The sequence below is a fragment of the Dendrobates tinctorius genome, unplaced genomic scaffold (genome assembly GCF_039654945.1).
Source record: "Dendrobates tinctorius isolate UK_male_01 unplaced genomic scaffold, ASM3965494v1 ptg000082l, whole genome shotgun sequence".
Lineage (NCBI taxonomy): Eukaryota > Metazoa > Chordata > Amphibia > Anura > Dendrobatidae > Dendrobates > Dendrobates tinctorius.
Window position 1 is genome coordinate 6802501 of NW_027361750.1, and position 13828 is coordinate 6816328.

Here is a 13828-nt window from a genome sequence, read left to right on the forward strand (position 1 = left end):
CCCCCGGCAGGCCGGCAGAGACCCCCGGGAGGCCCGAAATGACGGCGCATCATGATGCGCACACACCGCGCATCATGATGACGTCAGGCCGTCAATCAACTGAACTTCCGATTCCGATGCCGAATTCCGATATTGAAAAAATATCGGAAGTCGGTATCGGAATTCCGATACAGCAAGTATCGGCCGATACCCGATACTTGCGGTATCGGAATGCTCAACACTAGTCCCCAGCATTTCTATTCTGGGGTTAAGACCGCTTAAGGAGCTTTCATGACATTACTGTCATGAAACCATAATGTCACCAACACCCCTTTAACTGCAGGAGTCTACAGGAACTGAAGAGGAGATAGGCTGGTATGTACCACATGTGTAGTGTGTGTATAGTTACATGTGTATGTGAGAAACACTATATTTTCATTTATTGCAACATATGCACTATTCATTCCTGCATTTTGGTGGCAACTTCTGAAAATCACGTGACTACATAATACCCTATACATAGGCAATGACATATATTTATATGCCAACATCATGGGTCCAGACATGGTCTCCAGTTCTGTAGACCCTGGCACGTGATGTTTTAGACAAACTGACATTAGGTGTAATGCACACTGCCAATGGAAAAGACTGGTAGCTCTCAAAAAAGACTTTCACAGACAGACTCTGAGCTATCCATTGTATGTGGTAGATCCCATGGGAATCCTGTCTTTCACCCTTAACCCACTGTACAGGGATATGGACGTAGCTCCCCTAGGGTAAAGTCCGTGGAGTGGCTGCTGGCCAGTGGAGCAAGCCGGCAGAAAGAAGTGTCATCAAGCGGGATCATACTCTCGAAGTCAAAGTCAGGGACAAGATCAGAGGACAGGGATGTATTTGGGAAGATGTCAAGACCAGGAATAGATTAAAATTAACTTAGCAGATGCAGAGTAACAGGAGTAAACCAGGGTAATAGAAATTATTACTGGCAGCAAGAGACTGACTTCTGGTGTTTAAATAGGAAGTAGTTCAGCTCATGGCTTCCAGCAGAGAATTAATTAATCTACCAACCAGTTTTCTGCAGCAAAACACAGAGGAACTAGAAGGGGTTTACCAAATCCCTTCTCTCCTAAAGCATAACTGAAACAAAGCAACAAAAGGCAGAGATGGTTAGGAGTATGTTCAGAATGTTCATGAATGAGACATTAGGCATAGGGCATGACCACTGTCACCATTCAGGCTCCCCCTTAAAAATTCAATTTGTCTCAATATATATGAGGCAGTTACCTTATAATTATCTCTGATTGTTCCGTACTCTGTAGAAATGGCATAACTTGAATCTCTAATAGATTTCACAAATATAATATGTCGTTAATACTATTGGTGAAAGGGGCATCTAGGGCTTCCCTAGGTTCCATTCTACAGTGTTACTGCAACCCCTTAGCCTACCATTGTTACGGCCCTGGTCTGTCTATTATCATTCTGCTCTTTCTGCAATAAAAATCAGTGCTACATTCACCGATGTCTTGGTGGCCAAGCATTTGACTTACATGTATACACTGTAGCCATCAAGTAAAGGTGTAGGTTCAAGGGAAGGACAGAGTAGAGATAGAGTAGAAGCCAGAACCATTGATGAGACAAGAGGTGTGTTTCAGACTACCACAGACTCCTTATAGACACTGTAGCAAAACTGTAGTCACAAATCATAGCTCTGCCCTAATGCAGCTGACCTAAATACCAGCAGTGTAGCTTCTAAAATGTCAGAGATCTCTGGGCTATGTGATGTAATAACGATGCCCATTTGAAAAAAAAGAGAAATCTAGGGAACATTATGACAGGGGTTCGATCTGAGATTGTGAACTCCCGGGTCCTCGTAAGACCTAGAAGTCTCATTGTGTTCTATAACACCTCAGACTTGGTAATACTACAGGCCGAATTTATTTTCAAAAGCAACCTTCTTAATATCACAGTTAGGCTCTAAAGTAGTCAGCCTGGCAATCAAGGTAGATAATTGTGAGCAACCTGCTATAAGAATGTTGATGGCTGATGACAAGCAAGAGGCTTTGCAATTAAACAGGCATAACTGTATAGCAGTTGTTTCCAACATTGACTTATTGAATTTTGAAGTATAATGTTACATACAGAATACATATGTTTACTGGCATTTTGGTTTATTGGGAAGTATTTAAAGGGAATCTGTCACCTATTTTTTTGACTATCAGCTGCCGGCACTACCATTAGGGGCTTATCTAGAGCATTCTATAATGCTGTAGATAAGCCCCCGATGTAACCTGAAAGAGAAGAAAAATGAGTTATATTATACTCACCCAGGGGCGGTCCGGGTCCGGTTTTGGTCCGATGGGTGTCGCGGTCCGGCGCCTCCCATCTTCTAACAATTATGTCCTCTTGCTTCCCTTCGCGGCTCCTGCGCAGGCGCACTGCTCTGCCCTCAACAGAGTCCTGCAGTGCGCAGGCGCCGGACCTCTCTGAACTTTCCCAGCGCCTGCGCACTGCAGTACTCTGCTCTGCCCTCAACAGGGCAGAGCAGTGCACCTGCACAGGGGCCGCGACAGGAAGCAAAGAAGAGGACATCATTGTTAGCAGATGGGAGGCGCCGGACCGGACCGCGACACCCATCGGACCAAAACCGGACCCGGACCGCCCCTGGCTGAGTATAATATAACTCGTTTTTCTTCACTTTCAGGTTACATCTGGGGCTTACCTACAGCATTACAGAATGCTGTAGATAAGCCCCTGATGGCGGTGCCGGCAGCTGATTGTCGAAAAAATAGGTGACAGATTCCCTTTAAGGATTTACTTATTATTTGTGTTGAAAAAACATTTTAGCACATTTCTTTTTTTTTCTTTTATGATAGGAGGAATCTTATGAACAACTGCAAGGTTCTCGCCAACCATGGACTCTTCCAAGTGACACAGAGAGTGAAGGTGTGGAGACAGAAAAGGAAAAACGTAAGTTTTCCTATATTTTGTATGCATGTATGAAAGTCAATATTTCATATTCAAGTGAAAAATCTCAAGGCTCATTCTCTCTACAAATTCTTCCATGAAAACACGCTTCAATGTGAGTTCCGGGTATATAACACTATTCATGAGATAATAGCATATGATATACTTTTCTAGATCCACGAGTTTAACCAGTTATATTGGGACTTTCTTGCACAGATGTTGGACTATCGGGAATTACTGAACATTGGATGTAGAACTAATGGAAATTTACTATAGGTAGGTGTAAGACTAATGGAACTTTAATTCTATAGGAAACAGGACAGCAAATTTGTAATGTTTATGCAGCAGTGCATGCTCTTTAAAATGCAAAGAAAAAATGGTAATCACACCAAGTGTACCATAATTGTATCTTAGTGTCCATTTTGAAAATTTGATTCCATCAATAGTTCAATCTGATAAAATTAAGACAGAAGCCTGCTAGGCGTCAATTTCAAGAATGCTTGTCAGGAAGAAATGACTGTTCAAACCGTGCACAGATGCTCTGTGAACTCTTGGTGTGGCCGAGCAGTTCAGCGTACTTTCCTACCTATCTGTTTTGTATCTATCGCTACCATTTTCTGGCTCCTGTGAAGCCAGGGTTGTCACTCAGAAAAAGGAGGCAGGGGATAAGTGTGAAGGTGCACTGAACTGTTTGGCCACACGAATGGTGTGCTCAGTTGAAAAGTTATTTCCTGCTAGGTTGTTCAGATTGTCTTTAGTTTTTAAGCATATAGTAAAAAAAAGCAGAACGGTAGTTGCTAACAGAGGCAACTACCTGGCTGTTGTACACAGCGCCAGGTCAGAGCAGTCATTGACTGCTCCTGCCGGTGATTTTGCTGCTCCACGTTAACAAAGCAGCTCTGTTGACGGGGCATGACTGATGATGTCAGGCTGATTGACAACTGACTCCCTGTAGTTAGCCTGCTTTCAATCAACATGATGTTGGCAGTCATGCCCCTTCAGCAGAGCAAGAGAGAAGCAGTTGCTTTGTCAATGTGGCGTCAGTGGAAGATGCTGAATCAGTGGCAGGAGTGGTCTACAACCATTGCGTACTGGCAGAGATGGTGCCAGTCACAGCAGGAGGCAGGAAGTTACCAACTGGCTGCCTGTTAATTCTTTGGCACATTGTAAAAAAAAAAGTAACCCTTTTAAATCTATGGGATCTGTTTCAATTCATCAGATTCTGTTTATGCACAAATCCATCAGAGGGATCCTGGCTAAGTTCTGAAAGACTGAAATGGCTTAAATATGGAAGTCTCTTGTGTGATCAGAACTTATCACCATTCTTTTGATGAATTAATAAATAGGTGAAAACTCTTATGATGTATTTTTTTGTGTAATGATCAGTGGGGTAACTTGAAGCTTGTGAGCCGCAACTCAAACTCTCCAACAGGGATTTCAACTGTGGCGCAAAGAGACCTCTTTTGCCCCCTAGTCTCCAGGGCCCAGGTGGGACCCCTGCACCTATTATAGTTATGCTAATGATATATAAATTGAGCTGGTTAGAACATTGTGATAAGTCCATTAAACACTTTCTGATTGGCCTGTACATCCGTCCACGGAGCTGTATAGGTCACATTGCTATACAGGCTCTGTGTAGAAAGTTCTGCCATTTGTAGGAATCTTCCTTTGCGTTCACAGAGGTGAGAAGGAGATCTTTAGTCATTGCTCAGCACTGTATAGTCACAAGCATGTGGTGAATATTTCTCATAGATCATCATCTGTACAGAGGTATTAGAGGGGAACATGATTCGGTCCCGTTGCAGGTGGCATGTAAATACAGGGATTTACTAGGCATCAAATATAATTATTTAGTAATAGTATCCACCTGGAATTAGAATGTGCTTATTGTGGCCAAAGAAATAGTTCAAAGATACCTGGCCAGCGTTTGTCTAGCCAGCCTTTGCCATGCTTGTGTAACAGCCCGCTGATAAATATGTCACCTGGCATACATTATAGTCTTGTATTTGGAGTTAGCATACAACACTCTTTTAGTGATCTTCCATTCTGGGAGCCAGGCCGTCACAATTTATGAGCTCAGAAAAAAATAAACATTAACTAACACCTGTTTTCTGACTCGACGCTCCATAGATTTCTGTGGAAATAATACAGACTTCATAATGGTGGTGTTCAATAATAATGGCGAAATCTAAACTTGCAGCTGGAATAATGTCATCATCCTATAAAATGTATATTTTACATAAGTGCAGTAATGGGATTGCTTATATAAAGCTAACTAGATCCACCTTACAAGGCTTAACCTCAGCATCTTATATCATGAGTATCTGAATGTTTCTGCAATTGCCCAATCAAATTGATGTTTCTAAGATGCGCTCTGTAATGGAATAATCTGATATATTCTTCTTTTTGTCCTACATGTGAGACAGCTTCTTCCTTTATTACAGCCAATAAACGAATATAATTAATTATAGCTTTACTATTCCAAGCAGGTGTATGACGCTTAGTGTTAAAGAATGCAGCATTTAAGAAGGTTCATAATATATTACATTGCTTTAGAATGAAGTTTTTTCTCCTAGAAACAGGGCTACTCTGGTGCATAGGTTGTGTCTGACATAGCAGCTAAGGCCAAGAAATGTATTCACATATATGCAACTGGAATGCAACACAATGCAAAGTACATGTGTCACGTCACCGTCAGACTCGGGGCCTGCTGTTCCGCCCTCAGCCACTAGGAGGCGACGGACTGTCACGCCGCCCTCGGGCTCGGGGCCTGCTGTCCAGGCCTCGGCTACCAGGAGGCGCCGGACTGACATGTCATCGTCGAATTCAGGGCCTGCTGTTCCGCCCTCAGCCACTGTGAGGCGCCGTGGCTCGCGCCCGAGTAATGGCGGCAACAGTGAAAGGGCTTCTGCGCAGGCGTCTAGTGGACACAGACTCCGCTCCTCTGTCAGTCATGAAGGGGTTGGTGCATCGTCATCAGGTCTGGTCCTGGGGGCGGTCCTGATGACATCATCAGCCCGGGAGCCTGTGAGGGATGACCTGATCCCTCAAATACCTTTGGACTGGGCTTGCAAGCCGCCGGATATATTCTTGGTTCCCCTGCGTGTTACTGTGTGAATTGCTGTTGACTGACTCTGACTTTTGCCTGGACTTCTGACTCTGCTTCTGCCTAACGATTCTGTACCTCTGCGACTCTCCTGGTTTATGACTCTGACTTTGGCCTGGATTCTGACTCTGCTTCTGCCTAACGATTCTGTACCTCTGCGACTCTCCTGGTTTATGACTCTGACTTCGGCCTGGATTCTGACTCTGCTTCTGCCTAACGATTCTGTACCTCTGCGACTCTCCTGGTTTATGACTCTGGCTTCGGCCTGGAATCTGACTCTGCTACTGTCTACTGTTTTTGTACCGTTGCTGCCTGACTGGTTTAGTTTCGGATATCATTGCCTCTGTGTCCTGTATTGGAACACCTTTCTGGCGACCGTCCTGCTCTGGTCATAGCTCCTAGTCAGACAGTGCCTCCTGGGCTCTGCTATAAATCCAGATCCCTGTATAGGGGTAAAGGGTATCAGTGTTTCTCGGGGTGCTGTCTGGCTGCAGTCCAGACCGCAGGCAGACGTCACAACATGGCCAAGATTTTTAATGCTTCCGGGAAAATAACAGTCCTCTTTTCCTAATCTCATGTCCTTCTTAATGTTATCTGTTGGAATCATGGAAGAGATATCATCGGTTGTGAGGTCCTTTAACAGAACATTAGACAGTTCCCTGTTGTGAATTCGCTTTCTGGCCTACCTCTGGTTACTAGTGAAGGTAGTGGAGCTGGTTATATTGACAGAGGGGTCGCGAGTTCTCTTTCTGGGCTCCCTCTGGTGGTTACTGAAGGTAATGGAGCTGATCTGATTAACAGAGGCTTGCCATCTGATAATGAGGAGGACAATTGGAGATCTGGGGTTTCTGACTGGATTTAAGACAGCCGACTCCCTCTATCCCTGCTGGTGATTTTTTTCCTGCCTCCTGAGGTCTTAGTTTCCAGCTCAGTCCCTGCATGCTCAGCTAAGTGTTCTTTTGCTATTGTTCACATTTGATCTGGTTTTGTCTATTTCTGTTTTGTGTGGTCAGCCAGCTCCGGCCGGGGCTGTGCTGAATCTCCATCCATATGTTACAGCTTGTGCCAGTTTGTTTTTGTCCCTTATTAGATTGGCCTCTTTTTGCTCTGCTTTAAGAATATACCAGAGTGCTGATATAGTGGGCGAAGTCATGCAACTTCAGTATTTTTCTATCAGACGTGTTGGACATTTTTTGCAGGGTTTTTTGCGTGATTGCAGACAGTGTCTCTCCTTTCCTGTCCTGTCTAGTTAGTGTGGGCCCCATCATTTGCTCAGTCTATTTTCCTACCTGCGTCTGTGTTTTCATCTTGTCTCACCGACAATATATGTTTGGGGACTATCTTCCTTTGGGGTCTGCTCTGGGGCAGTTTAGATTTCCCCTTTCTTGCTGTAGGCTTGTTTGGCTCTCCGGCTGTGCCGAGGCATCTAGGATTATCGAAGGTACGCTCCACGCCTGCTGCTGGTTGTGTGGATGGGATCGGGGGTCTGTGTCAGGGACACCACACTACACTCACTCACTGAGCCGGTGCGCATGTCCTGAGTACAAAAAACTGTGCTCAAAGATACCTGTGGAGCAGGGCAGCAGTGGTGACAATGCGTGCTTCAAACTATCAGGACCTGAAGCATGTGACTGCTGGGGGTGTGGCCTAAGCTCCACAGAGCTAGGAGCTGCAGGGAAACTCCTAGAAAGGTAACTATGGGACAAGTTACCAAGGGGCATAGACAGGGGCGGAAACCAGATCAAGCCGGGGTCAATGCACGAGATAGCAGGACAGTACCAAAGGGGTAGACAGAGTGGATAGTCAGGACATAGCAATAGATCAGAAAACCAGAACGGGCAATAGACGGTACAATAGGGGCAATCGGTAGCGGAGTAACAATAGCCAAGCAAGGAGGTCAGAACCAGAGAAGACAATAGTACCTAAAGCGTGAGACGGAGTTCAGAGTGAGGGGACAGGCCGGGTCATACATGAGAATCAAGCAAGCAATGCAGTACACGCACACCAGGGGGGTCGGTCAGACACACAGCCAGAATAACAGTATAGCTGACAGAGAATGCTAGTCTGGAGTGAGTATAAATACCACTCCCAGATCCAAAGAGAGGCCGGCAAAAGTTAACCCTGTGAGAACAGGACATTAACCATGTCCTAACCATGACAGTCTGCAGTCCGCTTGGTTGCTAACCTCACTGGTTTTCTGAGGCTTAGCTTGGTCTTGCTTCTCCTCCTCGGTGACCCAATCATAACAGTTCCCGCAATGTCAAAGTGGCATTTGATAGTAACTGATGCTGGATAGGGATGAGTGGGCCAGTGGAAGTTGGGGTTCATCAGGTTTGGATGAACTTTAGTCCAAAGTTCAGGTCACAGGCCCAAGCTTGATCCAGAACCTCATAGAAGGCAATGTGGACTCGAACTTTGGTGCTGTAAAATGGGGGAAGTAAGGAGTGGGGGATACAAAAGGAAGAAAAATGGGGTAAGAGAAGAACAATTGCTTGGAAACAAATGTGGATAGCAAAATGATGGATAGATAGATAGAATAGATATCCTGTAGATATTTATTGTCACAAGCCCCTTACATATAATAAACTAGCACCCTTTACTGCTTTTAAAGTGGCTCTAAAGGGTGTTTTTAACTTTATTTAACCTATTAAGTAAATTAAAAAACAACATGGGAACCCCCCGATTTTTAATGACCAGATAAGCAAAAGCAGACAGTTGCATTGGGAAATGGGGTAATGGTTTTGGGTTGATATCAGCAGCTTGTGCTGACATAAAGCCCAGGGGGGTTAGTAATGGATAGGTGTCTGTCAGACAACCCCATCACTAAGCCAGTAGTCCAAAGAAATAAACACACACACAAAAGTCCTTTATTTGAAAAAAATCTCCCCAACAATATCCCTCTTTCACGTATTCCACCTCTATGAGAGGTGATGGCTGTGAACTGAGGTGACGTCATTATTGTTACCTCAGTTCATAGGTATCGAGTCTCACAAGGCAGTGATGACACCACTCATCACTTCGGCTCTCGCACTGTCTTCGTGAGACCCAGCAGCTGTGAACTGAGAAAACCTTCATGGACATCACCTCAGTTCACAGCCGCCGGGTCTCGTGGAGTGCAACATGAGACCTGATAGCGACTGCTGTTCCTTTCTATGGCGCTTTCTTCCCTGAACGGGGCTCCATACACTGGACCATGGAGAAAGGGATCATCATTGATTTTTTTGCATGTGCTTATTTCTTTTGACTACTAGGTTAGTAATGAGGGTGTCTGACAGACTACTCTGTGTTACTAACCCCTGGACTTGATGTCATCACCAGCTATTGACATCAATTCTAAAACCATTACCTGGATTGCCAATGCACCAGGGCAATTATGAAAAGCAGAAGCTAAGTGCCAGAATTGGTGTATTTAATGGATGCAACATTTCAGGGGAATCTGAGAGCTGGTCTTTTTAGGCTGAGAATGGGCCTGCTTTCCATTGGCTGGTTATAAAAAATAGAGGGGAGCGAGCGTTGTTTTTTTAAATTATTTATTTATTTTTTTAACATGGTTATACACACTGAGTCACATTCCAGATAATCACAGTCTTGCCAAATATTGGCCAGAAGTGCCCAAAGCCTTAAAGCTATTTGATTGGCTGCACTGCAGCCTTTTAACACACTTTATTCTGCTGGTGAGCCCGAATAGTAACACAGCCTTCTATTTAGAAGTGCGTGTTTGGGGTTCTGTACCGGACACTAGATATCCGGTATGAAACCCAAACTTTACCTTTCGGGTTCACTCATCCCTAATGTTGTAATTTTCTGCGATTCAGCTAAAAACATGAAGAAGCCGTAGTGCTTGACAAGCATGTACCTTTTTTTCATACAATATACTCCATTTCACTTGCTGCTGATCATTATCGGTCCATGTACTGATACCTCAAGTGATCAAACAGAAATCAGCTCTAAAGTGTGCTGCTTATGATGCTAGAGTGTGCACACAGTGCAGTGTATTGCCTCAGTAGAAAGTGTACAAATATGCACTCCTTTGTATCTTCAGCCTCCAGCGCATGTTCTGCAATCAGTTGAATTCTCAGAATACATACACACATACCCCGGCAGAATTTTTGCTTTCTTGGACTTTTTTCAAGGCATATTAATGTCAACGCCAAAACTTTTTCTCCACTCATGGTTAGTGGTTGGGTGAAGCCATTTATTGACAACCCAAAACATCCAAATGACCCTGATCAAAAGTTTACACACCCCTTTTCTTAATACCATGTATTGCCCCCTCTAACATCAATGACAGCTTCATGTCTTTTGTGGTAGTTGTAGATGAGGTTCTTTATTTTCTCAGATGGTAAATCTGCCCACTCTTCTAGCATGAACTGCACGCTTGAGATCTCCCCAGAGTGACTCAATGATATTGAGGTCAGGAGACTGAGATGGCCACTCCAGAACCTTCACTTTGTTTGACTTGGCCTTGTATTTTGGATTGTTTTCATGTTGGAATAACTATGTCCCATGCGCAGCTTCTGGGCTGATGATTGCAAATTTGCCTCCAGTATTTGCTGATAATGTGCTGCATTCATCTTTCCTTCAACTTTTACTAAGTTTCCTGAGCCTTTGTAGCTCACACATCGCCAAAACATCAGCGATCCACCTCCATGCTTTACAGTAGGAATGGTGTTCCTTTCATCATAGGCCTTGCCGACATTAATCCAAATGTAACGTTTAAGGCTGTGGCCAAAAAGTTCAATTTTGGTCTCATCATTCCAAATTAACTTGTTCCAGAAGTTTTGAGGATTGTATTTGTGCTGTTTTGTTTATTGTAGGCGAGATACTTTGTGGCATTTGCGCAGTAATGGACTTCTTCTGGCAACTCAACCATGCAGCCCATTTTTTTTTCAAGTGCCTCTTTATTGTGCATCTTGAAAATGCCACAATGCTATTCTTCAGAGAATCCAGTATTTCAGCTGATATTATTTGTGGGGTTTTCTTTGCATTCTGAACAATTTTCCTGGCAGTTGTGGACGAAATTTTTGTTGGTCTACCTGACAGTGGTTTTGTTTTTTCCAGAGCCCCTGATTTTCCATTTGTTAATCACAGTTTGAACACTGCTGACTGGCGTTATCAATTCCTTAGATATCTTTTTGTATCCCTTTCCTGTTTTATACAGTTCAATGACCTTTTTCCATAGATCCATTGACAATTCTTTTGCTTTCCCCGTGACTCACAATCCAGAAACGTCAGTGGCTGGATGAAAGATGCAATATTCTGTCTGGATCCCAAAAACTCACTCCGCTTTTATGCACACACACTGATTACAAGCAAACAGGTCACAGGTGAGGATGTTACCTTTAGTAGCCATTCAAACCCATTTATGTCAACTTCTGTGCAAGTCATTAGGCCAAAATAAGCAGGGTATGTAAACTTTTGATCAGGGTCATTTGAATGTTTTGGGTTGTCTTTATGATTTAAAAAGAGAAAACACAGTAGTTGACAATAATGGTTTCACCGAACTACTAACTATGAGTGATGAAAAAGTTTTGGGGTTACCATTCATATTCTCTTAAAAAAGGCCAAGAAAGCAAAAATTCTGCTGGGGTATGTAAACTTTTGAGCACAACTGTATATACCCACCTTGGCTGCTATCATGCTGAATACATTTGTGCATGAAAATCATCAGATCCGCTGCTGTTACCTCTCTTTGCGATTGTCGATCAATGACGTCCCAGATGTGCTCAATGGGAAAAAGTTGGAGATGCTGCAGGTCATTGTAGCACGTTTAAGCCACTTAGGCTGCTCACAGTAGCACCGACAACATGAAGCTTGGCATTGTCGTTTTGAAAAATGGCTCTTAAAACACTTTGAAAAAGAAACCGTACCACTGGCTCCAACACCAAATCAATAAGACACTGAGCTGTTAGGGTACCTAAACTCTAGAGGGGTTCGGCTATTATACTTTAAGCCACCCCACATCTGTGTGATGTTCTCTCATGAAGACCTTTTCTTGGCATTGCCCATGTGGTATCATGAAATTTGGAGAATGTGCATAATGATCCATTCTGTACTACAAGTGAAATTAGACATTACCAGGTCTAAGATGCCAAATTGTGTCTCCAAAAACCATCAGAATTCGTTTGCACTACTTAGGGCTACCAGTCAAATGTCCAGCTACAGATGTTCCATTTACCTCACCAATCGGTCTCCAAGGCTGTCATAGTGCAGAGCAAGATGGCAAAGGAGGCTGGAATGAAAGCTCTCTCAGGCAGACCCTCACTTAGCTGTCATGTCAGGGGGGTGGAGGTGACTATAAGGGGTCCACATCACTCCACAGCTCGATCTCACATTCACCCCTCACTCAGGATACAGATTAAACAGAGAACATACCCCCAACCATTCCACACACCCAAGATGCTCAATGCTGCCGTGCAGTGAGTCACAATATCATGCATACAATGCATTCAGTGCTCGCAGGCCCTACACATCACATGCCCAAACTACCACTTAGTCTATACTTTTTCCCTATGTCATTTTACATTATTACACATAACTTAATTTATGAACATCTATGGTTTGATTTGTTTGCCTCTGTGCATTGGATGGGTTGTTACCGACATTTGGTAAGAATTTCATGTCAATAGCACCTTTAGAAATATATTTGCTTAGACAATTTAGATGATTTGTGATGTGTGCAGTACTTATTTCACCCACTTTGTATATATAAAATTTATATCATGTTTTCATATACAGTCATATGTAAAAGTTTGGGCACCCCTATTAATATTAACCTTTTTTCTTTATAACAATTTTGGTTTTTGCAACATGTATTTCAGTTTCATATATCTAATAACTGATGGAGTTATATTTCTGGATTCAAATGAGGTTTATTGTACTAACAGAAAATGTGCAATCTGCATTTAAACAAAATTTGACCGGTGCAAAAGTATGGGCACCCTTATCATTTTCTTGATTTGAACACTCCTAACTACTTTTTACTGACTTCCTGAAGCACTAAATTGGTTTTGTAACCTCATTGAGCTTTGAACTTCATAGCCAGGTGTATCAAATCATGAGAAAAGGTATTTAAGGTGGCCACTTGCAAGTAGTTCTCCTATTTGATTCTCCTATGAAGAGTGGCATCATGGGCTCCTCAAAACAACTCTCAAATGATCTAAAAACAAAGATTATTCAACATAGCTTTTCAGGGGAAGGATACAAAAAGTTGTCTCAGAGATTTAACCAGTCAGTTTCCACTGTGAGGAACATAGTAAGGAAATGGAAGAACACAGGTACAGTTCTTGTTAAGCCCAGAAGTGGCAGGCCAAGAAAAATATCAGAAAGGCAGAGGAGAAGAATGGTGAGAACAGTCAAGGACAATCCACAGACCACCTCCAAAGACCTGCAGCATCATCTTGCTGCAGATGGTGTCACTGTGCATCGGTCAACAATACAGCGCACTTTGCACAAGGAGAAGCTGTATGGGAGAGTGATGCGAAAGAAGCCGTTTCTGCAAGCACGCCACAAACAGAGTCGCCTGAGGTCTGCAAAAGCACATTTGGACAAGCCAGTTACATTTTGGAAGAAGGTCCTGTGAACTGATGAAACAAAGATTGAGTTGTTTGGTCATACAAAAAGGCGTTATGCATGCGCTGTATTGTTGACCGATGCACAGTGACACCATCTGCAGCAAGATGATGCTGCAGGTCTTTGGAGGTGGTCTGTGGATTGTCCTTGACTGTTCTCCCGATTCTTCTCTGCCTTTCTGATATTTTTCTTGGCCTGCCACTTCTG

At 43.4% G+C, this 13828-nt stretch overlaps 1 protein-coding gene across 3 annotated transcripts in view; it reads left to right on the top strand.

The window, feature by feature from the left end:
• CUNH8orf34 (chromosome unknown C8orf34 homolog) overlaps positions 1 to 13828 on the top strand; it is a 967955-nt gene that overhangs the window by 408984 nt on the left and 545143 nt on the right. For 2 of the 3 annotated variants that reach the window (XM_073583858.1, XM_073583859.1), the window contains exon 13: positions 2853 to 2946. In XM_073583858.1, the coding sequence (XP_073439959.1) occupies positions 2853 to 2946 (94 nt within the window). Of the gene's footprint in view, positions 1 to 2852; positions 2947 to 3159; positions 3220 to 13828 lie in introns of all 3 variants that reach the window. The other variant, XM_073583860.1, reaches the window with a different exon arrangement.